General features: G+C 53.3%; 9 protein-coding genes across 9 annotated transcripts; 5 read left to right on the top strand and 4 right to left on the bottom strand.

Annotated features, from left to right (window-relative positions):
• Window positions 1-265: 265 nt before the first annotated feature.
• On the bottom strand, window positions 266-991 carry CONPUDRAFT_52084 (NLI interacting factor; the record flags this gene model as incomplete). Its single annotated transcript, XM_007768131.1, has 4 exons — window positions 266-472; window positions 534-632; window positions 688-837; window positions 899-991. Coding segments are annotated over 4 exons (549 nt in total), but the record flags the coding sequence as incomplete, so codon positions are not given.
• Window positions 992-4241: 3250 nt separating this feature from the next.
• On the bottom strand, window positions 4242-6135 carry CONPUDRAFT_163894 (UV excision repair protein Rad23). Its single transcript, XM_007768597.1, has 8 exons — window positions 6107-6135; window positions 5999-6050; window positions 5843-5939; window positions 5704-5783; window positions 5314-5655; window positions 5093-5257; window positions 4601-5023; window positions 4242-4539 (listed from the first exon to the last, which is right to left on the bottom strand). Exons 2-8 carry the CDS (start codon window positions 6038-6040, stop codon window positions 4414-4416), a joined length of 1275 nt encoding a protein of 424 aa, XP_007766787.1. The 5' UTR covers window positions 6041-6050; window positions 6107-6135; the 3' UTR covers window positions 4242-4413.
• Window positions 6136-6299: 164 nt separating this feature from the next.
• On the top strand, window positions 6300-8827 carry CONPUDRAFT_136061 (uncharacterized protein). The gene is made up of 2 exons (XM_007768596.1): window positions 6300-6313; window positions 6412-8827. The coding sequence occupies exon 2, from the start codon at window positions 6433-6435 to the stop codon at window positions 8473-8475; it is 2043 nt and encodes a 680-aa protein (XP_007766786.1). The 5' UTR covers window positions 6300-6313; window positions 6412-6432; the 3' UTR covers window positions 8476-8827.
• Window positions 8828-8956: 129 nt separating this feature from the next.
• Window positions 8957-10575, top strand: CONPUDRAFT_101189 (ARF SAR). Its single transcript, XM_007768595.1, has 6 exons — window positions 8957-9122; window positions 9259-9324; window positions 9414-9464; window positions 9554-9805; window positions 9872-9947; window positions 10044-10575. Exons 1-6 carry the CDS (start codon window positions 9095-9097, stop codon window positions 10117-10119), a joined length of 549 nt encoding a protein of 182 aa, XP_007766785.1. The 5' UTR covers window positions 8957-9094; the 3' UTR covers window positions 10120-10575.
• Window positions 10576-10890: 315 nt separating this feature from the next.
• On the top strand, window positions 10891-12433 carry CONPUDRAFT_101184 (pyridoxal phosphate-dependent enzyme beta subunit). The gene is made up of 6 exons (XM_007768594.1): window positions 10891-11020; window positions 11098-11228; window positions 11288-11402; window positions 11464-11866; window positions 11931-12122; window positions 12180-12433. The coding sequence occupies exons 1-6, from the start codon at window positions 10916-10918 to the stop codon at window positions 12314-12316; spliced, it is 1083 nt and encodes a 360-aa protein (XP_007766784.1). The 5' UTR covers window positions 10891-10915; the 3' UTR covers window positions 12317-12433.
• A 1415-nt stretch (window positions 12434-13848) lies between these two features.
• Window positions 13849-14616, bottom strand: CONPUDRAFT_71518 (uncharacterized protein; the record flags this gene model as incomplete). Its single annotated transcript, XM_007768245.1, has 1 exon — window positions 13849-14616. One exon carries the CDS (start codon window positions 14614-14616, stop codon window positions 13849-13851), a length of 768 nt encoding a protein of 255 aa, XP_007766435.1.
• A 995-nt stretch (window positions 14617-15611) lies between these two features.
• CONPUDRAFT_163890 (uncharacterized protein) lies at window positions 15612-18216 on the top strand. The gene is made up of 7 exons (XM_007768593.1): window positions 15612-15656; window positions 15707-15745; window positions 15801-15884; window positions 15939-16081; window positions 16131-17485; window positions 17540-17753; window positions 17812-18216. Exons 1-7 carry the CDS (start codon window positions 15617-15619, stop codon window positions 18121-18123), a joined length of 2187 nt encoding a protein of 728 aa, XP_007766783.1. The 5' UTR covers window positions 15612-15616; the 3' UTR covers window positions 18124-18216.
• Window positions 18217-18638: 422 nt separating this feature from the next.
• CONPUDRAFT_163889 (dienelactone hydrolase endo-1,3,1,4-beta-D-glucanase) lies at window positions 18639-19969 on the top strand. The gene is made up of 7 exons (XM_007768592.1): window positions 18639-18885; window positions 18962-19128; window positions 19185-19237; window positions 19302-19413; window positions 19469-19496; window positions 19552-19656; window positions 19712-19969. The coding sequence occupies exons 1-7, from the start codon at window positions 18651-18653 to the stop codon at window positions 19822-19824; spliced, it is 813 nt and encodes a 270-aa protein (XP_007766782.1). The 5' UTR covers window positions 18639-18650; the 3' UTR covers window positions 19825-19969.
• Window positions 19940-25359, bottom strand: CONPUDRAFT_163888 (uncharacterized protein; the record flags this gene model as incomplete). Its single annotated transcript, XM_007768591.1, has 4 exons — window positions 25226-25359; window positions 23090-25149; window positions 20404-23033; window positions 19940-20350 (listed from the first exon to the last, which is right to left on the bottom strand). Exons 2-4 carry the CDS (start codon window positions 25134-25136, stop codon window positions 19940-19942), a joined length of 5088 nt encoding a protein of 1695 aa, XP_007766781.1. The 5' UTR covers window positions 25137-25149; window positions 25226-25359.
• Between the last annotated feature and the right edge of the window lie 420 nt (window positions 25360-25779).

Here is a 25779-nt window from a genome sequence, read left to right as displayed (position 1 = left end):
GAGGAAGGTGGGGTGGGAGCAAAGGCCGGCAGGGCAGAGCAGTGCGGGAGATCATAAAAAACCGCTGGTATTCATCGGCACGTAAGACTAGTATGCACACGCGTACGAGGGCGGAGGACGTCGTCCATCACGCTCCCTCGTCCGTCCTGGAAGCCCGCGTTTTCATATCCTACAACTTCTTCCGTCCATGATTGATGGTTGACGACGGCGGCATAAAATTAAAAGTCAGGCCAATGGGTAGTACCGCCGGGTCTGCTGCTTATGCTTAGAGCCCGCCGTCGAGGACGCCCCGCACGTCCGGTACCTCGCCAAGGTCGGCGAGGAAAGGACAAAGGTCCGTAAGCTCTGTGTCATGTGGGTCGTTGAACCATGACGACACGGGCACGGCGTTGTTGGGGTGGAAGATGTATGAAGCGGGTGAATTATCCAGGATGATAGTGTCCGCTATCGGCCGCCCAAGTTGCGATAGGTCCTGAAGGAGAGTAAATGCGTCAGTATACGAACGATAATAACGAAAAATGATCAGTGTTCACCTTAACGTAGTTACCCTTATGGTTGTAGCAGCTCTCTCTGAATAACCGGTGGGTTACAACATGATGGATGTCGAGCTTGTCCAAAACTGGGTCTGCATACTGTGGAAAATAAGTAAGACTAATGCACCAGAGGGGTGGATAAGACTATACAAACCTTGCTCAGACTGGCAGTGAATACGACGACTTCGTAGATTTCACCCATTTTCTTCAAGAAGTTATCAACTCCCGGACGCTTGATAACGTAAACGTTATGCCAGTGATACTCGATCTCAACAGGCACCACGTAATCAGCGTTTTGAAGCGACTAAAGAAAGCGCATGAGAGTTAGACTCGAATTAGTGATACTGTTTGTGGGCAGCGCCAACCTTGAAACTACTATGCACAAGAGTTTCGTCCAAGTCAAGCACCAAACATTTGCGCCCCGCATGCTGTGGTGCGATGGGAGGAAGTAATGGACGGGGTACACCATCCTGAAAGCAAACATGTCAGGGATTTCAGCGACACAAATCACGCAACGCTGCAACTCACAGGTCCAATTGGTATACCAGCTCCCCCGTTCATAATCAGCGTATCCTCGTCATCCTCCTCGAAATGCTCTCCATCGGTGCCTTCCTGCTCATCATGCCCTTCATCATCCGTAATACTCGCCTCCGACTCCGTCGCCGACGCATCCCCTGGCGTAGACGGGCCCGTCTGAGCAGTGGAAGAAAAGATATCCGTTCCGGTTGAGCCTGGCGGCTGGACGGCGCCGCTTGTCGCCCCTCCCGTCTCCGCTACAGGCAAAAGCGACTTCGTCGGCGTGGGCGGGATGAGAAGCTGCGAGTCCCTCTTGCTCTCCTGGGAGTCGGAGGTGCGCGTCGTCTCCAACGGGGGGATGGTCGGCTTCTCCCTCTCCTTCTCAGTCACTTCCTTAGATTCCTCGTTTGCCCCAGTAGCGACGCCACCTGCGCCTGCGCCTGCTGCTGCTGCTGCACTAGCAGCAGCGACGGGACCAGCGGCAGAAGGGACCTGCTTCTCGTTCTCGGCGGGAGCGCGAGGTGGCGAGGCTGGTGCTGTCGTCTTGGTAGCCACCGGTTCCTTGGACAGGGCGGCAGGCTTCTCCGGCGTCTCGGCGAGATCGATGGAGTGCGCCTTATTCGGTCCGGCACACGGGATGAGCTTGCTCATGAGCTTGGACATAAAGCCAGACTTCTTGCCGCCGGCCCGCTGCCCGTTGACCTGCTTGCCCTTGGCCGCCCCAGCTGACGAGGGCTGCGCAGTCTGCGCCTTGCCCGCGCCGGCACCATTGCTCGAGGCGGAAGTGGCGCCATCGGCGGCGGCGGTCGCTTTCGCGAGTTTCTGCTTTTTGGTTGACTTGGAGCGAGACGCGTCGGCGTTGGCTTTGTCATCGGCCTTCGTTGCTGAGGGTTGAGATTCCGAGTGCTTGTCAACGGACTTGTCCTTGTCATCTGGGTTAACGAAAGTTGAGTTGCTCAGGGTGGTGCGACCATCCTTGTCAGCTTCGGTTGACGAGGTGGGGCTCTGCTCGTGCGCCTGCGCACTGTCAATGATACCGGTTGCAATTGCGGGACCGTTTGCAGGCTGGCTGACAGACGTCTCTTTTCCCTTTTCAGCAGGAAGAGAGGGGTTGTTTGGGGGTGACGAGGGAGCCATGTTCAGGTGGGAAGGAGGGACAAAGGGGAGGTGGGAGGCGGAAGACGATTGCTTGGAGGGCTGTGAGAGAATGTAAGGAAGGGCAACGAAAGGACGGAGAAGGGGAAGAAAGGCAGGAAAGCTTAAGAAGAGGAAAGCGCGGGGGTATGGGGCGGTGGACGCGCGGAAGGGAAGGAGGAGGAGAAGAAGGGAGATGGCTACACTGGCGCCAGTGACACACACAACACAACAACACGCGGCTTTAGCAAGACCATACGAGTACGTGATCTCGCTTCACACGCTCATTCCACACTCAATAATACATTAGCATATCCTATTCTCTGTTGACCGGCCATCATCGCTGTATGCACATCTAGCTAGCTCACTGGTTTCGTCCGTGGCTGGCGCACTCGCACGGCGTTGGATGCGGGGGACGACGTCGTGCGTCCTGCAATGTGCAGGGAGGCGGCGATTCGAAGGACAATGTGATCACATATCACGGACATCATTTTTCTGTCGAAGTGTTCGAGAACGTCGGGGTGACGGGGTCGGTCTTCGTCGTACCCGAGCATCAAAGCGGCACCCAGCCCATTGGCTTGTGCTAATCTCCCCGAACATATACTTCATCTCACTTCCTCAGTATAATTGTCTTCAAAGAGACCGAGATGTTCTCGACGATACCCCCTGAGTGGCCGTGGCGGCGCGCCGATGCCAGCATGCGTGGGTCTCGGACGTTGGTCATGCAGATGATCAGGAGGACACCATGACAACCTTCGACGCGCTGAGCATCGAGCACAGAAGACCGTTTCCTGAACAAGTTCTTCATCAACCCATTATCGAACGATACTTGAATTCACAGAAGCGAGTTAACGATGTGAAAGGCTCTGATCGGGCCTGAACGATGCCGTAAAACATTGAAGGCTACAACTTGCAGGCGGGGTAACAATCATCAACGACGCGAACAAGACAGGAAAAAAGGACAGCATACCATTTGGACTACGGATCAGGCATTTGAGAGCGATAAATATTCAGCCTTACACCACCGGTATGTCCTAGGGATCAGGCGGTTGGCATACAGTCATCACAGATCCATCTTGTTCAAAGGGTAATAGAACGCAGAGCTGATCAACTCAAAGCCTTGAGACCGAAGCCCATCCCCATGCCCCGCAAGCACGCTACCAGCCTTTCGTTCGGCCGATTGCATGCACCAAGCTAATATCCGCCGGCGCGATGTGGCGGCGCGCCTCGTGCCCAAGAAGAAGCCCACTGGTGCTACTTGCAAGAAGCCTCGAGTTGCTGGATCAAGCAGCCTTGCACGTACTGCTTATGGTTGATGATGTGAAGTTTGTGAACGGCGCTACCGCCTGGTACAAAGAAACAGCACGGCACGAGCAGCAGCCCCGCACCACGGGTAAAGGAGATATGAGAAAGGGCGCGCACATGCGCTGGGAGATAGCTCCAGGCACAGACTGAGAATCAGATCTAAGAGCGTGCATTTAGGTAGACAAGTTTCCGTTTTGCTTGTACTGCCTTGAATAGGAGAGGCTTGCGTTTGCGAGTGGTCCAGCTGCAGTCCAGATCGAGTAGCACCGATACTACACACAATGGCAATCACGAACAAACTGGTACTGTGGCTCGATTTACGCCGTGACCGCCCTCACACAGAGGCGATACGATGAACCATAACAAACGCGCGTTCTCTTCGAGTCCAATTGATGTGAAGAGGCTGTAGATAAGCACGAGATTAGATATGCCGGGCCAGAGTCGCGTGCCCGGCCCATAGATTAGCAAGACCCGAGGAGGTCGGTGAGCAGAGGCATCCGAGGGCGAAATGAAGGGGTCGCGAGACTGGGGTGGACACGAGGCAGAGAAAAGGAAGGAGGAAGAAAGCTTTCAGCCATTTGACAGAATCATCACCAACAACATTTGGGTGGAGCTAATTGTGACTTCCGGACCGCCGGCGATTGCGGCCCACTTATGACACCAATGATATCAGACACTCGGAATCAAACAAGCAACCCTGAGGCCCGAAGGCCTGAAGGCCTGAACATCAACGCTCCAGCAACAGCACCATTGGCTCGCTCAAAGATCATAACGAATGGAGTCGCATTAGTTCGCTACGAATACAAGAACAGATTGGGGTGAAATGACTTCGTTAACACACTGCATTTTCCGGACTATGGCTCGCATATACACAGTAAGCATATATGCGCATATGAAGGGCAACCGTCTGTAGGGCACGTAGGCTCTACTCGTGCCCCTGGTCATCGTCAAAGCCGCCCTCGAAGAGGTAGTTGGCGGCAAGCTCCTCATTCTTGTCGCAGGCGAAGTAGGCCTCGATGGCGGCCTGCCTTGGGAAACCGAGGCCTTCCAGCTATCATTGTTGCACCACGTTAGCTCCCCATCGATCAAACAAAACGAAACTATGAACTCACCCGCTCAATGGCGGCCCTCTCCTCCGGCGTAACTTGCACAACATGTGCACCGGGCGGGAGATCCCCGCCACCCTCCATACCGGCGAGACCCTCCTCGTCGTCAACCCCGAGAATATTCGCAAGAGCGAACGGGTTTTGCATGAACGCCTGTGCGAGCTCCGGGTTCTGCGCTGCGAGCTGCTGTACCAGCGGCTGGATCAGGCCCGGATTCGACTGCACGAGTTCGCGCAACTGTTGGATCTGCGGGTGGTTCCGCAGAGCCTCGATATCGACCGCGGCGCCCTCCTCACCACCCGCGGCGCCTCCCAAGCCTCCCAAGCCTCCCAATCCAGCCGCACCTCCGAGACCGCTGAGGCCACCAGCGCCAGGGCCACCGCGCAATCCACCGCCGCCGCCTCCGCCTTGTTGCTGTTGTTGGGCGAGCTGTGCATGATAAAGAGTCGGCGATTAGGAGGCTTTTCGTTATCAATTGATAAGATAAATTAGACACACCTGAAAGAGATTCTGGGGAGCGCTAGATTGTGGGGCTGGGGCCGCGGGCTGCTGAGCTGCTGGCTGCGCAGCAGGAGCAGCAGCTTGGCCACCCTGAGCCGCGGGTGGTGATGAGCGAGCAGCAGCGGCCTGGGCTTGCTCGGCTTCGATGTTTGCAGGAATACCCTGCCATCGTGACGTCAGCATGTTCACTCGAGATGCTAACAGACTACGATGCTCACGTTGAACAAGTACTCGACAGCGCGCTCAGGGTTGTTATAACTTGCACGAAGCGCGCGCTGAACTTGCTCGCGCTCGAAGCCCATCTCCATGATATTTTGGACGGTGGCGTTTAAGGCAGCACCCGTGAGGAAACCGTCATTATTGCTCGGTTGTGTGGGCGCATCTCCTCCGGTAGGCGCAGCAGCCGGTGCGGGTGAAGGTGCTGATGGTACAGCAGGTGCATCGGCGGGAGCGGGAGCGGAGGGTGCGGGAGCAGGGGATGGGGCAGAGGGTGCTTCGGGCTGGGCTGCGGGAGCAGGGGCAGCCACTGGCGCTGGGGGAGGAGCAAACGATGGTTTGGGCTGAAACCGTTCAGCATCATCCGATGTTCAAGCCGATATGCGACATACCTTTGCAACCATCAGAACGAGGAAGTCCTTCTCTTTGATCTCGCACTCGGCCACGGACTTGGTATCTGCGAGCACCTTGCCTGTGCGCGGTTTGCATATCAGATCTGAGGTGCACCAATGAAGATCGGGAGAAAGCTACCAGAGTAGATAAGCTTCTGACTCGAGACATCATGACCTTGCTCCTTCGATATCTTCTCCTTCAATTCCTGCACCGAGTTTGAGGGCTCGGCGTCGATCTAGACACGGCGTTGAGAGACAGGAGACTTTGAGCGGTTCCTGACTAGCTGTGACGCACCGTGAAGACCTTCTGCTGGAGAGTCTTTACTGTAATTTTCATGATTCTAATGCTGCCAAATGAAAATTTTGAGTGGTATGTCCGCGTGTGCTCGGGCTGCTGACTGACCGATGGTAGGTGTGGCCTATACAGAACCGAGGCTGAATCTGAAGTGACGCGTCCTGCGCAGGGGTGACGTGAGCGTGACAGTGTGATAGGTTAGTAACGTGACACACCCCAGAGAGTGAGGGGCACCGCCACGAGGAATGAAATGGGGCGATCCGGGGTCCTGGACTGCCTACACCTCCTGGCGTTGGTGCGTGCTCTATCGGTCAGGTCAGTCAAGCCCATGCCATCCCGTCCGATGCATCTCCCTACTCCTCCTCCACCCTTCACCCAGTTTCAAGCTAACTCCTCCTACTTCCTCTTCACAGGATAGCACACAACCCGTCGCAATGTCCAACCCACCAGAGACCGGCGACAACTATGTTCGCCGCCTCACTTCCTTCATTCGCACAAACGAGCGCGGCCTCGCAGAGGCGGGCTTCGTCCGGCGGCGCGCAGAGAAGCGGCACTCGCTCAGCACCACCAATGCTCCCTCGTCCTCAGGCTCTCTGCTCAACCCCATGTCCTGGTTCGCCTTCTCGTCCTCGGCAGCCCAAGGCAACACGGCACCAGCGGCGAAGCCGGTCATATTCACGATTGACACCCAGCGTCTCTTCTACGTCCTCATGCGTATTGAGGACATCGGGATCAACGTGGGCTCTCTTGACGTGCATGTCGACAACTCTGCGAAGCCGATGATGTATGTCGACGTTTTCGGCAACAAGGACAAGTCCGAAACACTCTCCCTCGCGTCCTTCCGCTCTTCACTCTCTGTCGTCTCCGGCCTTTCACTCGGCGGAGGTTGGTGGGGCAAGCAGGAGGAACAGAGTATTGAGAATGAGCTCAAGTACCTGTATAGCAGCTTCACGAAGCTTCCTGCCCTCTCGATCAAGCCACCAGGGCCCAAGACTTTGGCTGAGTTGGAGGGCGAGCCGCCGAACGAGAACGCGCTCCCTTTGGACGCGTTCAAGAATGTCCAGACGCTCGAAGTTTCCGACATTGATCCCAAGTGCTTGCTTGGATGGGACAAACTCTCGGATGGGCTGAAGAGTCTGAAGGTCGTGAGGAGCGGAATCGGGGACATCTCAGAGATCTTCATCAATCCGGTCATCGAGGACCAGGCAAGGCGGGAAAGGAGTATGCACATTGATGATCTGAATCGAGGTCCGAGGAGGCAACCGTCGTTTCATAGTACCAAGTTGCCAGACACTGTACCAGAAGATTCGGAAGAGACGCCAACAGCCGAAAGCACGTCTTTCGACCTTCCCTCCCCCTGTCCTTCCCTCCCCAGCTACAAGTGGTCTGCATTGCGACATTTATCTTTGCACGACAACTCTCTCACGTCCCTTTCCACCGATACCCTGTCTTACCTTACTTCCCTCACGCACCTTGACCTCTCCTCCAACCTCTTTGTCAATGTTCCCGATGGCCTGGGAGCACTTCACAATCTCGTTTGGCTCAATCTTGAAGACAACATGATCGAGTCTGTACTTGGGATATACGCTAATCTCGGGCAAATACTCTACCTTAACCTCTCGTCGAACCGGCTGGAGTCACTATGTGGGCTCGAGCGGCTCATGGGTCTTGAGCGTATCAACCTCAGGGCAAACAATGTCGACGAGAGCGCCGAGGTAGGGCGGCTCGCGACGCTTCCGCATATTACAGATGTATGGATCGAGGGCAACCCGCTCACAGAGATCGAAGACGACTACCGGACAACATGCTTCAACTATTTCGCGAAGGAAGGAAAGGAGATCTTGTTGGATGGTTTGCCACCCAGCTTTTATGAACGGAGGGGGATTGTCGCACCCGTAGAGAGGATGGCGCCACTGCGAGCGCCCGTGTCTGCTCCCTCGCCGCCTACCATCGCGGTAGGCGCGAGGGGAGCGAAGTCGTCATCTCCTCCGAAACAACCGTCTCCAAATATTGTCCCTTCTACCTCTTTATCTTCTCCCGAGGCAGCTGCTGTCTCTAGCAGGACCAAATCGGCGGCTGCGACCCCGGTTCCAAAGCCGCGTAAACGCAAGACGAAGCGCATCGTTGATCTCAACGGCACGTCACCAGAGTCTATCGACTTCTCTTCCACCTCAAGACCACCGTTAATGAGCGACCGCACTGCGGTTCCCGGTACCCGCGCCCAAACCAACGGAGCCCGCTTCTCGCCGCCAGCCATAGCACGCAACGGTGGCTCGCACACGCGCGAGGTCTCCATCGCGTCGATCCTCGAGCCGTCGGGCGAAGGCTCAAATGAGCTCCCGCCAGAGGCACAACGCGATGCAGAACTGTACCGCAAGCGGATTGAGGCTCTGCGGTCGGACATGGGCGACGGTTGGCTGAAGGTGTTTAGCCAAAGCAGCCCGGGAGCCTCGAGGGTTGGCTCGCCCTCGCGATAGTCTAAGACCTTTCTTGGAACCTCACGCTCTACTTGTTCATTCTTCTTTGTTGCCCTCTATGTCTTTTATTTTTCTTGTTGGGCGTTTCGTACTCTTTATGTCGTCTCTTACTAGATTTCGTTGACCGCCCCGGTACCGCACATACATACCCGTCACGTTCTAATATTTGCAAACTTTTATCAGCGCATTGTTGATATGGATATATCTCCCCTCGGTTAACGAACTTGCTATGTAACGCACGTGCACCCGCTCATGTAGTAATACGGTCCGCAGAACACTGGATGTCTCTGTTTTATTTCATTCTGATCTTAACTTCTCCGTCGACGCTGAAAGCGCTCGGAGATTGACAGGCCACCAATGACGCACTGACAGCAATGGGGGTTTAGGTTGATGTGGTGTGTTCGGGGTCCGAGCGTTTGGCGGACGGTTCGGTAGTCGCGGTGACACGATTCGTTGTTTTCTCTCTTCTTCGGCTGTCCCTCCTCTTCCTCCTCCTCCTCCTCTTCCCAACGCAACACCCGTCGCTTCCGAGCGCCCCCTCACCGGCTCCTACGTTCCTTACCTTCACACCACCACACCGAATTTTAACGTACACCCATCACATTCTGATTTAGCAACCATGGGTGCCAATCTGTCGAAAGCGCTTGGTGCGTTGCGTTGCACTTGTGGGCGCAGTAAATGCTGTAGGCTAATAGAATCTCCCCTCTTGGACTGCAACTACCCCTCGGCGCCATCTGGCCTATTCTCTCTTTTACATGCTTGATGTCGTCGTGTGCGGCTCAGGCAAGCTCTTCGGGAGCAAGGAGATGCGGTTGCTCATGCTCGGTCTTGACGCCGCCGGCAAGACGAGTGCGTGCCTTTCCAGACTACCGGAGCGGGTTACGACTGCAGCTACGGCGTAGGTGCTTTTGGTACTGACTAACTCTGATGTTGTACAGCTATCCTCTACAAGCTGAAGCTGAACCAGTCCGTTACCACTATTCCAACGGGTGCGTTACCCTTCCTTCTCCCTGCATTCAACATGCATGCTCTCCCTTGAACGTGGCTCGCTGACAACTTCCACGTTGTGCTGATACAGTCGGGTTCAACGTCGAGACGGTCACGTACAAGAACGTCAAGTTCAACGTCTGGGATGTCGGCGGGCAGGACAAGATCCGGCCTCTCTGGCGGCACTACTACACCGGCACGCAGGGTCTCGTCTTCGTCGTCGACAGTCAAGACCGCGAGCGCGTTGACGAGGCCAAGCAGGAGCTGCACCGCATCCTGAGCGACAGGGAGATGAAGGAGTGCTTGCTGCTTGTGTTCGCGAACAAGCAGGATCTGCCTGGTGGTAGGTTTCATTGGCTTTGCATTCTATTTTTAGATGTATGATTCCTTAACACTATGCTTTGTGCAGCCATGTCGCCTGCTGAAGTGACCGAGAAGCTGGGCCTCCACCGGATGCGCGACCGGTCGTGGTACGTCCACCCGAGGTGAGCATTGGGTTTTTATTTCTTTTCTATAGCCGCTGCCATGGCGTTGCCGGCAACGCGACCGGGTGCATATATGCTCACGTGTGTTTCATTTAGTTGCGCCACCACTGGCGAGGGTCTCTTCGAGGGCTTGCAGTGGCTCGCCCAGAACGTCCGCAAGCGCCAGCCATGAGGAACCAACGGGACACCGTCAATACTATCTCTTCACGTTTTCCCTGCTTTTCTGGCTCAATTCGGACTTTCCTCATCGCCTTGCCTGATAAGACTACGTACTGTCTTCGCTTCCAATACCCCTATGCATACTACCTTCGGCTTCTCATGATTCCAGCCAAGAAGAGACGTATGGTAGACCAGCTCTCCCAACTAGTATCATGATCATCTCAACTTCGACGAGATACACAATCCTCATCCCCGCACCTGATTTTTCGGATCTGACGTCGTTTTCTTTTCATACTTTTTTGTGTTATTTTCACTTTTGTCTTCTGTCTATCACTTTCTTTTGACCTGGCAAATGGAGATGGCCGCGATGAGGATGAGAGCGGTTTAATCTTGAGTACGGTTTACTCAACGTCCGGTTAATACTAGCACGCACACTGTTCCAATATCATTCGTCAGACCCGCCGATCACGGAGAATTCATTGCTGAACATGCATATCTGAGCACGGGATTTGAGTTGATTGAGTGTCGGCTTACAGAGTGGCTTACGAGCGTCGGCAAAGCGGCTATGATCACAGTCGTCGGTGGCACTGGCAATTCGGAATTCGACGTCGTCTGACCAAGCAATTCCCCTTGTCGGTTGTCCTCCACAGCGAGCAACCGCCGGCTTGCGCCATATCTCTAGCTCTGACGCAAGGCCGCCGCATACACGGGCACATGATGGGAGCACTACAAAATCCCGACCTGGCATTCGGCGACTCCATTCCGATCTCCCCCTTCACATTACCTCTTTTCTAACTATCTTGTACGCGATGCTGTCTGCACTACGCCGGAGCGTCGTCGGCCAAACTCGTGCATTCTCGACTGGACATATTTCCGTCAATGGCTTCGTTGGTGCTGTGGGCAACACGCCTCTCGTACGTTGCGCCACCTCGTACACAGTGGCTACATGCGGTTTGGATTGCTGAATGTCACGCGTTCTTCTCGCACTTAGATCTACCTAAAGACGTTGTCTGAGCAGACGGGCGCGGAGATCTACGGCAAGGCCGAGTTCCAGAACCCAGGAGGGAGTATCAAGGACCGTGCCGCTGTTGGTGTTGTCACCGACGCGGAGGAGCGAGGGTTGTGAGTGCTATGCCCAGTCTTTCGATTACTTTGATCAATCAGCTGACTGGTTGTGGCAGGATTAAGCCCGGAGGGACTGTTGTCGAAGGTACGGCGGGCAACACGGGTATCGGCCTCGCGCATGTGTGCCGTAACAAGGGCTATAAATGCGTGATCTTCATGCCTAATTCCCAGGTGCGTTATCCGCACGATTGCATATCTCGTGCAATGCTGACGCCAATGTGTAAATCTACAGAGCCAAGAAAAAATCGACCTCCTCCGCATGCTCGGTGCTGAAGTTTACCCCGTACCCGCCGTCGCGTACGAGAACCCGGCGAACTACAATCACCAGGCGCGCGACTACGCCAAGTCGCTCGACAACGCGATCTGGACGGACCAGTTCGACAACACCGCGAACGCGAAGGCCCACTACGTGAGCACGGGCCCCGAGATCTGGGAACAGACCGAAGGAAAGCTCGACGGCTTCATCTGCGCGACGGGTACGGGCGGCACGCTCGCGGGCGTGGGCAAGTATCTGAAGGAGAAGAGCGGCGGGAAGACGCAGGTGTGGCTTGCGGATCCGCCGGGCAGTGTGCTGTACACGTATGTGTCGAGTGGAGGGAAGCTGGCGGAGCGGTCGGGGAGCTCGATAACGGAAGGTTTGTGCTTTTGCTTGTCACGTCAAGAAATAGGTGTGCTCACGATACTTGCTTCGCCATGTAGGTATTGGCCAAGGTCGCATTACGAACAACCTTGGGACTTTCATCAACGATATTGACGGTGCACTTCATATTGCGGATGAGAAGTCGATCTCGATGATATACCAACTACTTGACACCGAGGGCCTTTATGTTGGTGCAAGCACGGCACTGAACGTTGTCGCTGCTGTGGAGCTGGCTCAGAAGCTTGGCAAAGGTAGGCGTTTTTATCTCTTCGCCTGTGAAATCTTCCATAATAACTTGACAATTGCAGGGTCACGAGTGGCAACTGTACTCTGCGACGGCGCCTATCGGTATCAGAGCCGTCTGTTCTCGAAGAAGTGGCTACAGTCGAAAGGTCTCGAGGCGGCTATACCAGAACACTTGAAGAAGTACGCTGTGCTTGACTAGATGCGTTGCTAAAATGGGGCCTCTACCGGCCGACTTCGTAACAAAATAGTAGACTTTGTATATTTATCTGCTTGTAATCTGTGTGGGACCGAAGTGCATCTGAATAATGGCACTCGCGTGGGCTGTCTTAATCCATTGTAAGCAATCAAGATATCTGATTATAAATTCCGAAGCGTCCTTGAGCAACGTTAACAACCAGTAAACAGCTGCGTTGACCCCCGCATAAAATATGAAGTAAAGCTTTCTAATGTAAAGATGCTCGAGCTCCTGTTGATTCTACATATTCCTGGGTCGCGCAAAGGTATCTGTCCAGTGTGCGGGAGGTGACGGACCGACCAGTACATTCACATTACACTCCCCGTTAAGTTGACCCCCTACTGTTAGACCATAGAAAAAGTTGAACTCTCGTATGAAATTGGCACGAGTTTGCATCTCATTCCCACTGACGGTCTTTCTAATAGAGCGGTTATCACGTATGGCCGGTAAAAATCTAAAGCTGCCATGGCCATCAGACATGTGGCTCAGTGTGGTGCCGAGGAATGGGCATAGAGCGTTCGTAGAGCATCCAGTATCTGCCCCAACGTCCACTTCCATGGGTATATCCCAAGAGAGCTATTGTAAGGCATTAAGAACAAGAACGCTCGTTCTACCATGCCCCAGTCTGCCCGGGCACAGCAAACGATCGCAAGTTCGTGTTCGATGTCCCGTATGTTGACGCATAATCGCGGTTTTTTCGTCTGAGGGTGGTATCGCACCCCAGGCTGGCGAAGCAAACATTTGCGGGGCTCTTCGTGCATGTTCCAGCTTAGTAGGGGCTTCATGGTATCCCATGGGTGAGGGGTGAGTAATTCATGGAGGATGAATGGCGCATGTTGAGGTGGTTGACGAGGGCTAAGGCTTGCCGTCAAAGGCGCATCTACCGGTCCAGGAAATGCGTAGTCGGTGAGAAAGAAGACAACATGACATGGTAGCTGGATGGGGGAGAGACATGCTGCGCACGAGCTGCATCTGTAAGTCGAAGCTTTGGGTTGCCAGGACGTAGACATCAGTGGTATCAACCTGAATGCGTTTGAAGATGGACACTAGAGGAGTGTCCATAGTCCTTTGAATATAAAGAGGATGGCCTTTGCAGCCACTGGGTCCCTGACAGATTGACGCCAACGAGCCACAATAAAGTACAACAGGATGTATAATAAATTCGACTTAAAGTGGCCCGAGTGCGGCGTCGACAAGTGCAAGCCAATCGAAACACGTCCAAACTCTCGGCGAAGTCCGAAAACGCTTCCACCGTGACGCTGAACGTTCAAACTAGACAACAACTCAAGTTTCGACCACCTAGCGGTACCGGGCGTCCTCTCCCGGGCGCGTGCATTTGTAACCCTCTATTCGACGGAACTCAAGACGTCTGATCATTGCTTGCTCAAGAAAAGTCTACCAAGTATACAGTTCAACGCCTGTTAACATGATTGCCACTGAAAAGAGAAGCAAACATCGTATTATAGGTATAGTACTGGCATCAGTCCCGCGGTCCCCTACTGTGCAACGGCTCTTGAACCATTCCTATGAGGGCCAACCAGTACCCTCAAATCACACTCCCTGTCGGTTTGTGTTTCAATCACTAATCCATGGAAGCAGCTGCACCTCCATAAAAGATTGACGCGCTTTGTCGTCTCGCCACCCAAGCCTATCACATCCATTGCATTGTCGTAATCCGGAATAGCAGGGATGAACCTGAAAGTGCGATCCTTACGGTCCTTCTTGACTTGCGAGGTCGAGCCGTGCAGAAAATACGCGCGGAGAGCGTCGAGGACCTGGCCAACTGTCCACTCCCACGGGAGGCGGCCCATACTCAGGTTGTAACACCGTAAAGACGCAAAGCATCGCCCAACTAGGGGCCAATCGCCCAGAGCACAACACGCTATGGCGCGCTCGTTCATGATATTTTTAACTATTTCGCAGGATTGCATCCCGGTTGCGTTGAGGCTATCATGTCGCCATCCAGGCTGGTTGAGAAGCAAGGTGCGTGGCTCCGAGCCCATGTCCCAGTGTACTGGCGGCTTTGTGGTGTCCCAAGGATGTGCGGCGAGAATATGGTGAAGGATGAAAGGAGGGTGGCGTGCTTGGCTACGTGGCTGGAGGCCAGCGGCTGCCACTGGTGCACCGTTCCTTCTAGGGAATGCAGTATCGATAGGCCAGACTGAGGGTGGCTGGTGTGGCAGCTGAACGAGTGCATAGTCATCAGCGCGGCGCGCATCAGAACACTCATGAGCTGAGAATTTGTCTGGCATGGATGCGGACATGATGGGTAGAGAAGGTGAGTGGGAGGTTGAGGATGAGTCCGAAGAGACTCGTACCAATGTTTATATCAAACGGGGACGGTCTAAGCAGGGGGCAAGCCAATGATGTGCAAAACGCGACACCTGACAATGCGTTCAACGTTGCGAAACACTTTGACACAAATGCTTGGACAAGAGTGTCTAAGGAGATTTGACAATGTCCCTTAATGGCCGCCACACGCCTAGACTTCCCGGTAAGTGGTGACCGAACTCAATGCTTGGGCATGGTGTCCGGCAATAGATATGTTTTTACTTTGAGAAAGCGAAGATCACAATCTTTCAAAATCTCAGGGGTTGTCGCCGGCTTTAGTTGAGAAGGTCGAAGCTGAAGCAGAAAGATGAAACAAGATTAGTTTTACTTAAGCAACTCATTTGTCTTTGGGGGATAACCTGAACAAAGTGTGGCACTGAGATCAAGAAACTCCTGAGATCTCCGACTGGCTCCGCAATCTTCAACGTGATGGAGCTGGGGCGACTTGAGTTTGGCCATGCCAGCATCTCCTGAAATTCGGGGAGGACTAAGCTGGATTCTGGAGGCCAATTTCACGTACAAGGATCGGCAGAGTCATACCTTCCAACTGGACTTGACGTTCTTGTTGACGTCACGCATGAACAGCATCCGAGAAAACAGCCTGGTGCTATCGCAAGAATACTAAGTCCCAGTTTTGACACTGCCGTTTTCTAGTACAGCGATGCCTTTCGGAACACCTCAAAGGCTTGGGGTAAGCTGAGGCACAAGTTGAAACGAGGTAAGGGAAATCGTAGACGGGTCTATGGTCTTGTTCTTATGTTCAAGGTGCTGCTGACTCCACACACGTGATCAAGATAACACGACGCGTCCAAGCAGCGCGTTGTTGACGCATGCTTGACCTCTTTGGGTTTGGTTCGGAATTCGGGTCCAAGCCGTTTCCTGGATAACACACTTCAACTTTCTTAAACATAGCTTTAACGGAAGGGTGACTACATGTCGTTTCCCAAAGGCCCACGATTTGTCACTGAAAAAGGCATGCTTTGTACCCGTATATGACTTGTCCTTCTGCTGAATGAAGTATAGAGAACGAAGTTCCTGGTCCGAATACTTACAACGTTCAAGGTACGTCAACAGAACCGTTTGCCTGACATTGATGGGGCTCATGATTGAGGCATAGATCCTCAGCCAGATGCATATAAACGTGGCGCATTCCTCGAGAAGACGGATCGATTCCTCAAGGACAAACCTTCGGAGGTACCAGGTACGCTATATTCTTAAAGTTACTGTATGACATGTTCTCATTTGCATACGACAGGACCTGGGGCACATACGGGTGACATGGCGACCAAGGGGAAGCTCAATGGCGACGCAAAGCGACAAACGAGCGAAGAGCGCTATGTTGCGCTCATGCGGAGATTGGAGGACCTGGAGAGAGTGCATGCGGACGACAAGAAAGCTGTGAGTAGCCATCTTTTCACCATTTATCTACTTCTAACAATTTCTGTAGCATGCCACCGAAGTGGACCGCTTGAAGTCAGAGCTATCTCGAGCCCAGAAAGCCAACACTGAACATGCCGATCGACTCCAGAAAGCCAAGAAACAAGAAGCTACCTTCGAAGCACGCATTCAAGAGCTGAAGAAGGCCAGCGTTTCTGACCAAGCAGAGCTCAAAGACCTCCGTCAAAAGCTGCGTGTATCCGAGCACGAACGTGCTCAGCTGGCAGGCGTGCAGTCGGATGCGGGGGAGGCGAAGAAAGCGCTTCAGAACATGGACCTGAAGCAGAGAGAGGAGCTGAAGGAGAGGGATAGGAAGATGGCAGAACTAGAGAAGGCGTTGGCGTCGGAGAAGAAGAAGCGGGCGATGCTGGAGACAAGTCTCAGCGAAGCCAAGGGCAGGAACGATGACGAGACCAAGAAGGCGCAGGAAGCTGCAAGTTTACTCAAACTCGAGCTCGACTCTGCAAAGCGAGATGCTGCACGGGCACGATCAGAGCTTCGGCAGCTTCAGGAGTCTGTCGAGGGCAACGAGGACGATCTTCTGCTGCAGCTCGAGAATCATCGAACCTTGCTTGCTCGCGTCGCTGACGAGTACGGTCGTCTTGCCAACGTCACTGTTGCCGCATCGAAGCACGTCGCAGCGAAGAATGAGAATGTCATGCTTCAGCTTCGTCTTGCTAGGCTCGAGCGCAAGCTCGCCAACTCGGAGGATCAGGTCGTCGAGCTGGCGCTCCTAATTCGTCAGACGAACGAGCAGAACTCCCTACTCAAGCGCCAACTCCAAGATGTAACTATCGACTCCGACCGGCTCTCTGGGACTTTCGAGGGCTCATCGACATTCGTAACTCGACAAACATTCGATAACGAGGCTCTAACACTGCATGAACAAGCAAACCTCCACTGCCAAGACATATTGCGAGCCGAGCTCGAGCTCGCTGCTACCCGCAGTACGCAGGATGCTTCCACTGCCGACTTCTATCGCATTGCCTCTGCCGATCTTCTTCTGCAGTATTCCATAATGGATCGCGTTCTTTCTCGAGAGCGTGATCTAGCAGACGACACCGACTTAAGACTCGAAGACCTACAGGCAGACCGAAACAAGTTGGCATCCAAGGTGGCCGAAATTGATGTAACTGCCGCAGGTATGCAGGAGAAGATCAATACCGCCGAACAACTGGCAGCGAATCTGAAGGCGGAGAAGGATGCTATCGAGCAGGATATGTCCAATTTGGAAGCGAAGGTGCAGCAAGAGGTGTCGCGATGCAAAGAAACTGTACATAAAGAGAAGGAGAAGGTTCAGAGACTCACAGCCGCATTGCAAATGGGCAAGACATCGGAGGAGTCTTTGACGGCTGAGATTGACCAGTACGTTGCTACCGTCACTTATATTGTCTTCGACATCTCATCCACTTTTTGTAGGTTGACCTCAGAGCTTGCTGAGGCGGAACGCTTCCAAGATGCTTACTATGGCCTGGTGGAGGAAGCTAAGGGGCTCGTCGCTCGCAATGACCTCGCCGAGGAAGAAGCTCAACGGCTGAGCAAGTTCAATGCCGAGATTCTGGGACACCATAACCCATCTCAGCGCATCATGTATGTCGACAGGATCCGCATGGAACTTGCCGAGACCAAGCAGGTAATCCTTAAGCGTCTCCCATCGTTGTGCTGATCTCTGACCCACTCAACCCGCGTAGAAACTCTTGCTGCTTACTCGAGACAGCGAGAACATGGTCGCGGAGAACGAGGATTTGCAAAATGAGCTGGACATGTACAAGTCGGTACACGTCCCTATTGGTAGCAAGCCACGAACGGGCGTGACGAGAGTTAGCCGTGCGCCTCTGGGCAACCACACTTTGAACGTCTCCGCGCCAGCCGGCGCTCAGCAGAATTCGCAAGGTCGATCATCATTAGTGAAGAGCAAGACTCGTGGTGTTGGTGAAGAGCTCGCTGGTATGCTTCCGCCGCTGAGTGATGTTGGCGAGATGACAGTAGACGAGTTGATGTGATGAGTATAGGCGCTGGCGCAACCTACGATCTACTGTAATGCCCATATATGTTCAATCTACAATTTTGGATGGCCTGTCATCGCCATACCCAGGATTTTCAAAGCTCCATGGCTCAATTGCCATGGCTGTACTGCAACTCACTTGAACGTCCATGAGCGTCCATGTCCCAAAACCTTCCTTTCTGGAACGGCAGTCATTGCCCGCCTCGCTACGGCGTCAACTGTGTGACAGCTTCAGGTTTGTCCCATGACCTCCCATGACAAACCCAACGAAGGGTCGGTGAATCTTGTCGGTGGGCAATCACATGATGAGATGCGCGAGCAACAACCCCTTGCAGCATCACTCTGGCATGTGTCAAGGTGGAAAATCAAATCTTACTCAAATCCAACGTCAAGCACGCGTGCCGTAATGTTCCTCGGTGTTCAATTTCGCGCGTCTCTTCCGAATAAGAAGCACCACTATCCCCAATTCTGAGACCAATAGTCTTTCTCCCTTAGACTTTTCTCCTCCAGTTTATTATCGCGACCATGAGCTGCCCAAATTGCATACAGGGAAGCACAATCCCCGGCACTCCGACCGGCTCGATCCAACAGCAGTATGATGGCGCCTACTTCGCAGCAGCTCCTGAGGGCAGCACATCCAAGAGCGCCGTGTTCTACCTCACCGACGCGTTCGGCTTGCCTCTCGTCAACTCCAAGATCATGGCCGACCAGATTGCCCAGAAGGTCGGTTGCGACGTGTGGGTCCCCGACTTCTTCCAAGGTACGCCTGAGATGGCCTTGTTTTCGCACTAGGTGTTTGCTTATGCTCTCAAACAACCAATTGTTTAAATCTTTAGGGAAGCCCCTGTTGGACGTGAACGGTATGGAGGCCCGCACCTTGTCGGTCAAGAAGGGCGGAACCTCCACTTTCGACTTCATGAAATTCATGTTCGCCCGTATGCCCACTTTGATTCTCCCCTTCTACCGCAACCGGCCCGCCGTTGTGGATCCCCGTGTCTCCTCTGTAAGTATGCTTTACATGTTGTCCGTATTCGGTGTCTGAGAGTGTTCTATGTCTAGCTGGCAGAGAGGCTGAGGAAGGAGAAAGGGTATGAGAAGATTGGCGCCGTTGGGTCAGTTCATAGCATATTCAATTTTTTTTATAAAAAAAAAAATAGGCACTGATAGTGGTTTTAGATACTGCTTTGGTGGTTCAATGGCGGCTCGCTTAGGCGCTACAGATGCGTTCAATAGCGTGGTGATAGTCCATCCCGGTGGACTCAGCGATGAGCAGCTGAAAGCCATCAAAGTTTGTCTACAATAATCAACAGATCAGTATCCATAACTAACAAATTCATTTGTAGGTCCCCACATCATGGGCGTGCGCCGAGGGTTCGTTTCTTTATGTGCTTCTCCGTTTATTAAATAGGGTTGACAACCCACGTAGAGGACCCCGGCTTCAAGCCTCAAATGAGAGCTAACGCGGAGTCGATATTCAAGGCACGTGCAGGGAAGCCTGATTTTATCGAGTACGAGTTCAAGGACTATCCAGGTAAGTGTCAGTATCGACGTGAATGTATGGTGTTCTGAACAGAGCGCTTTCACAGGAACCGCGCATGGTTTTGCAGCCCGCCCTGACTTGAATGATCCCGATGTGAAGGCCGGATACGAAGGCGCGCTGGAACAAGCTTGCAATTGGTTTAGGAATACTCTTCTCTGACCTACTTCACGTTTTCGTGGCACTTTTTGTTATGCTTTTTTACTCAAGTCACGACATTGACATGACATGCTCTTTAATACGCTCAGTACTTTACAGACAGTTCAGCCGGGATATTTCACAAATACAGGACCATCAAGTCTGTTGCAAGGAACTCCATCACGCCATCGTCTGCTGCAATCCAAGCGTCCAGCAGTTCTTTGAGCGCTGCGCGTCCCACTGTGGATTGACTGAGTTCTGTGCCGTGGAAGCTGATGAGCGTAGTCGCCATGTCGAGGTAATACGAGCGTAACTCTGCGTCATCAACGGTGAACGTGGGTGGTTGCGTCAAAGCACGAACGACGGAGACAATCTCCCTGTCGCGTAAAACCCCGCTCATATCAATCATTTTCTCAAAGTCGTGGGGGAAGTGGATGCATCGCCAGCCTCCGCGGTGGATTTGCTGGATGAGCTTCGAGAGGTCTGCAGCGTACACTTCGACACGCGTTTCGTCTGACACTTGCCCAGCATTATATTTCGCGAGATGCATCTGTCCCTTGATTCAGTAAGTGGCCTATATGAAATAACTAAGGGAGAGTTCACCTTCAGCGTGACAATCACTTTCCAGTACGCGACTCCGCCATTAATCTTGCTTCCTCCACGTGATAGCTTGCGCTCATGCTCCTCCGCTGCAGCAAGATATTCCTCCACCAACGGGACGGTATGTGCATCCAACTTGAAGGTGTCAAAAACAGCTAAGAAAGACGCTAGTGGTTGTGTTCCACGAGGAGCGCTTCGAGTAATCGGCTCGTACATCATTTCAGGTTCAAGAAGGAGTAGGCCGATGCGCTTCGCGACACAGTATATCTCAGACCTCAAATGTGCGGGGGTGTCGGGGTTTCGGAGGACTGGCAGGAATAACCACTGGATATTGCTCACTAAGATGATACCAAGCTCGTTGATGTTGCGCGTCAGGTTGGAGATGTTCCGAGAATAAGCGGTATCCTGTTTGGACAGCCATTCTTCTCCGTGGTTCTTTTTCAGCAATTCGCACAACGTGTTCACCCTGTCCCGCTGCAGGAAGCTCGCGAACCTCTGCTCTGTAAACCGCCAGACCCACCAGCTCCGTTCATCCACGATCTCGTCAAGTTCTGGGCATAGATACAAATCATACTGCTTGATTGTCTGCGTCAAGACAGTCCACGCCGGTGTGTCGATGTATGCATCTCCCTCAATCGTCTTTTCAAGCTCGGAGTCACCCCCGCTCTCGCGCGCAATCGCAGTTCGCATCCATCGGAGCCGCTTGTTGACAAGTTCGGCTAGGATGGGCTCGACGACGTGCTTCGTCCAAGCCTTACGAACCCTCGCGGAGTTTCCCAGTGACACGTCGAGTAGCAATGCACACGCAATCGGCAGCTCATCGGAGATCTCAGGCATGGGCCCCGTTCCCTCGCGCGCCGCGCGCCAGTCCTCCTCGCTCAGCGGTGTTGACTCCTCGAGCCGCTGCGCGAGCGCGATGAATGGCTGGATGACCGCCCACGTCTCGGGGACATCCTGCGACTGAACAAACTGAGGGCTGGAGATGACAGCCTCAACGAGAACCTCCACGACGTAGGAGGTAATGGCCGGTGATGTTTTCAGCAAGCCGGAGCTCGCGAGATCTTCGATAAAGGACGTGCTCAGGAGCCCGTCTTGTAATGCGGGAAGGAGGAGCTGAATGAACATTTTTTGGGTGCTCATTTTGATGCTAGGCCCTTTGTCTTCTTGCTTCTCGGTCTGGGGCCTCGTTTCGTCGCTGGTCGCCTTAGCATGTTTGGCCGCCTGTATTTCTGCTGCAGCTCTTTCCACTGCCTGCTTGATCTTCTCCTGGCTAAATTCAAACAAACTTCGGGCAAAAACCTTCGCCTCAGCTGGCCGACGGATCTTGAGCGCCTTAATTGTAACGGCTTGCCGGTGCCAACTAGACATACTCGTATCCTCAACAATGCTGAATGCCTCCTTTGTGCCCAGACGAGGGTCTCCGAGTCTGCGAACAGTACCGAGCAGAGCCATACGTATACTGATCTCATGCGGTTCAGACATCTTTTTCGCGAACACTGCGTCAAGCAGAGTCTGAACATCACTTGGGTGTAAGTGTGGGAGTGTCTTCTCGAGGAGGGAAATCGGCAACGTCGTATTCGATCCATGGAGCTTCATGAACTGTTCTGACATGCGGACGTGACGCAGCGCATACGTGACGGGTAAATTCGAGGAGGCCTCTATCTGGTGAGAGTCGGAGGAAACAGTGATCCCCAGAACAGAGGCAATCCATGTGGTGGCGAGTACCGTGAGCTGGTGTGCTGCGTGTAAACAACCTCGTAGATGATATATTTCATCAACGTTAGGAAGAGGCAATTCATGATTTTGACGCCCGGTGGGCCGACGGCGCAGACCGAAAATAGTTTTCAGGGTATCGACCTCTTTCTGGTCAATGCCGCGGCGGAAGTTGTCTTCGCTAGGATTCAAGAGGATGCTGTCTCTTGAAGCACTCGGGAAGGCGGGGAGGTATGTGCGATTCACTTTATTTAGCCTTGTGGTCGACTGAATGAGCTGGAAGGTGCTGTCGTGTTGTAGGACGGAAAAAGAAGAATTCGGGTCCATATGCTTGTACCCATCGAGTAGCTCGCGGACCTTTTGAGCTTTTCGTTTCTTGGTCGTATAATCGACGTACACGCGGACCGCATTGTCGAACTGTCCTGGATGCCAATCGTATTTATCCTCCACATCGTCCAGTGTGGTGGCGGGATCCTGAAACAGTATGTTGTCCACATAGTTCTTCCACCCGGGCGCCAGCTCAAGAGCATCTTCGAGTCCGACCTTGTCGATCTGTCCACGGACGTTGAAGCTGAAAGGTAGGTACGAGCGTGTGCTGTGCTTGCGTTTGTCTCTTCTCCTCTTTATCTCCTCTGCGCTTGGAGATGCGAATCTCTTGCGAGCTTCCCGATAGAGATCTTCACGATGCTGTCCTAGCTTGTCGAGGAATGGGAGAACGACTGGAAGATCTTGTGAGAGTACATTGAGACTACTGAAGGTCTCTGGGGCATTACACATCTCATCAAAACCGAGTAACTGTGGATACTCGTGAATCCTGAGCTTCTCCCATTCTATCCATAGCTCTACAAGAGGGTTGAACATCGCTTGGCGGAGGCTGACGGCATCGGAATAGAGGATAGGGTATATCTTTTCAACCAATTCTGGAGTATCTTAATGAGGATAATGCTCCCATACGCCTCAATTACGAGAGACTTACCGCAGCGCTTCTGAATAATAGTGCATATATGATTGCCTATAGGCATATACTCTGTCATAATCGTCTTCTGATGGTCAGGCTCTTTCGCCCATGTCCTAATCAGGTCGATTCCTATCGTCACTGTGCGATTGGTGACTCTGCACCACTCCGCAACCGCGTCGACGTTGAAGCATTTCTCCATACCAGCGATCGGCACAATTCCACACGGGCCCGCGACGAGGGCCTTGAAAGAGGAATAGCCGCCTGATCTTCCAAACAAGTCGTTAAACAGGCGTGGCGATGTCTGTGGATCCTTCGCGTAGCGTTTAAATGCCCAGTCAAGCGTCTCCACGAACTCCGTAGGGCTCTGCGCAACCGTAGACAACGCAAGCGCGCCGATAGTAAGTGTATAGCGCTGCTCGCGACTCTTTGACGCGCGCCTCCTCATGGATTCGACCACTTTCGCTACATCCGGATCCTTTTGAGCGACATTTGTAGCGCCGAGCCGGAATAGGGTTCGGGAGGAGCCAACGTGAAGTGCGTGCGGTAAATGCGAATCTGCTTCTGCGCTACGCAGAGCACCTTCCAACTTCGAAAAGTTAGCGACTGAGTCAGGGTAGCTCCAAGGAATGCCAGAGCGATAGAAGAAATCGTCATGAGCTCGTCTGCCGATTCCAAGTATCAGTGCCTGATCATCCGGGTCGAGAGTCACGACGACATAAGAAGCTACTCGCGGGTACCGCTGGCGGTCTTCGGGCATTTCCAGCAAACTGTTGCCAGTTTTGGCGTAATGGATGGTATTAATGAGGGAGAGACGGGCAGGACGGGGGATAATGCGAAGCCACTCCATAAGTTGTTGCAGGAGGCCCTCGCTGGGGACCGAGAGGGAGCGAACGGAGTACTGCATGAGATTGAAGATGGCGATCAAAAACCCAGTCGGTGTCTGTGAGCTATCGAAGGAGTGAAGTCGATCTGCTACCATGGGCTCCCATTCTGCAGGGCAGCTAGCATACAGCCGCCGTAGTGCGAGATTCACCAGAGGAGCCACACTATTCGCCGACCAGGGCCCCTCTCTGCAGACCTCCATAAGCCGGGTAAGAGCCTTGCAATGAGCCAACCCAACGCGGATAACATCCTGAGGATCTTTCTGCCTCCTTAGCAAGTAGCTGAGCCACTCCACCAACGAGTTTAGACCGATTACGTTGCCAGCTGTGACATGTTCGGTATGTGTCGCGTGATCAACCGAGGCGTATTTCTCGTAGCGCTGTAGGAAAACGGCGATAAACTCCGGAGTATCTGGGTCTTTAGAGCTCATCAATCTCTCCACGAGCCACCCAAGTTTACCGCCGCCGCAGCTAGGGAGCGTGGCAACTACATCGGTGTAACCCAAGGAGGGCTCTGAGGTAATCGGGCCGCCAACATGCTTCAGCACTATGTTCCGTATAATTTCTGGACGCCTTCTCGGCAATGTCCACCAGGCTGCACTGGAGAGGGGAGAGTAGTGCTTGATGATGGTCATGATGACAGGCTCTGAGGCGGCGCAAACCAGGTGGTGAATTGCAAGCCTAGCATACTGGGAAAGGGAACATTCTTCGGCGGTCTTGTTCGTAAGGAAAGGGTATATTTCCTGCAAGAGCCGGTCTATGTATCTCGAAAGCGCAGTGGTTATCTTGACCTTTACTCCAAGGGTCTTGAACAGGCGCACAGTCGCATAGTGTGGAAGATCGTCTTTGACCAAGCTGACGACCGTTTGAAGTTCGATATTCTCTGGGCTTGCAATCCAATGCGAGGCGAGCACGTCGATACTCGCATTCACGATCAAGGGTTGTCGAGAGGCTCGCGCGGCGGATGTAGCCCAAGAAATGGAACTCGATTTCCTCAGGAAGAAGGCGTAGTCATGCGGAGTCACGTATAGGGAAGACTGGGAAAGGGCGTTGTCGAGCTCTGCGGGTACGGATTCGCGCTGCTCGGTGCTGGCCTCCGACCAGTACGTAGAAAGTCTCTTTCTCCTTGACGGCAGGTCGAGATCATATACGTCCTTGAAAAGCTGGAGCAGTGGGGTCTCCATTTCGTACGCAGCACTAGTACGCAAGAAGACGCAAGATCAAGTCGAACTCTTATTTATGAGATTTCCGGACAAGACGATGTGCGACTCACCTAAACGTTTGAACGTTGATGAGCAGCTGGCCTGTAGCGCTCCAGGAACCAGGTCGCGGTCCTGTGAGGAAATGATTGTGACCAGTTGACTCAACTCCACCATCTCACATGGGTGAACTGCCACGTCTGCCCATGGAGGCTATCCGTTCCTGATATTTGTCCCTTACTATCCTTGCATCAGCTCATTTGTTAGCTTACGCCGGTTTGGCTGTTACATCCCGTTCTCGCGTGTATGTCCGAGGTTGCTGTGTCTGGTCCGAGTCGGCGACGCAAGAGAAGCATGTACATCTCAGCACAGCCACGTCAGTAGCTAAACAAACCTTTAGGCGCTTAGGCGCTTAGCGCTTAGCGCTTACCGTTTAACGTTTAACATCCTTGCACACTTATCCACCCTCTACCAATCGACGAGCGGGACCGATTTGACCAAGATCATCATATTGACATCATGCACCATGTCCTTGCTGTAACCGAGCCTTTCACTGACATATTTGATTACCTCCAGTCCCGGGACGAAAGGAACCTCAGGTGCAGTACTAATAAGGTCACGTCGAACG

This window comes from Coniophora puteana (genome assembly GCF_000271625.1).
Source record: "Coniophora puteana RWD-64-598 SS2 unplaced genomic scaffold CONPUscaffold_4, whole genome shotgun sequence".
NCBI classification, from domain to species: domain Eukaryota; kingdom Fungi; phylum Basidiomycota; class Agaricomycetes; order Boletales; family Coniophoraceae; genus Coniophora; species Coniophora puteana.
This window is presented reverse-complemented; position numbering and strand designations above follow the sequence as displayed.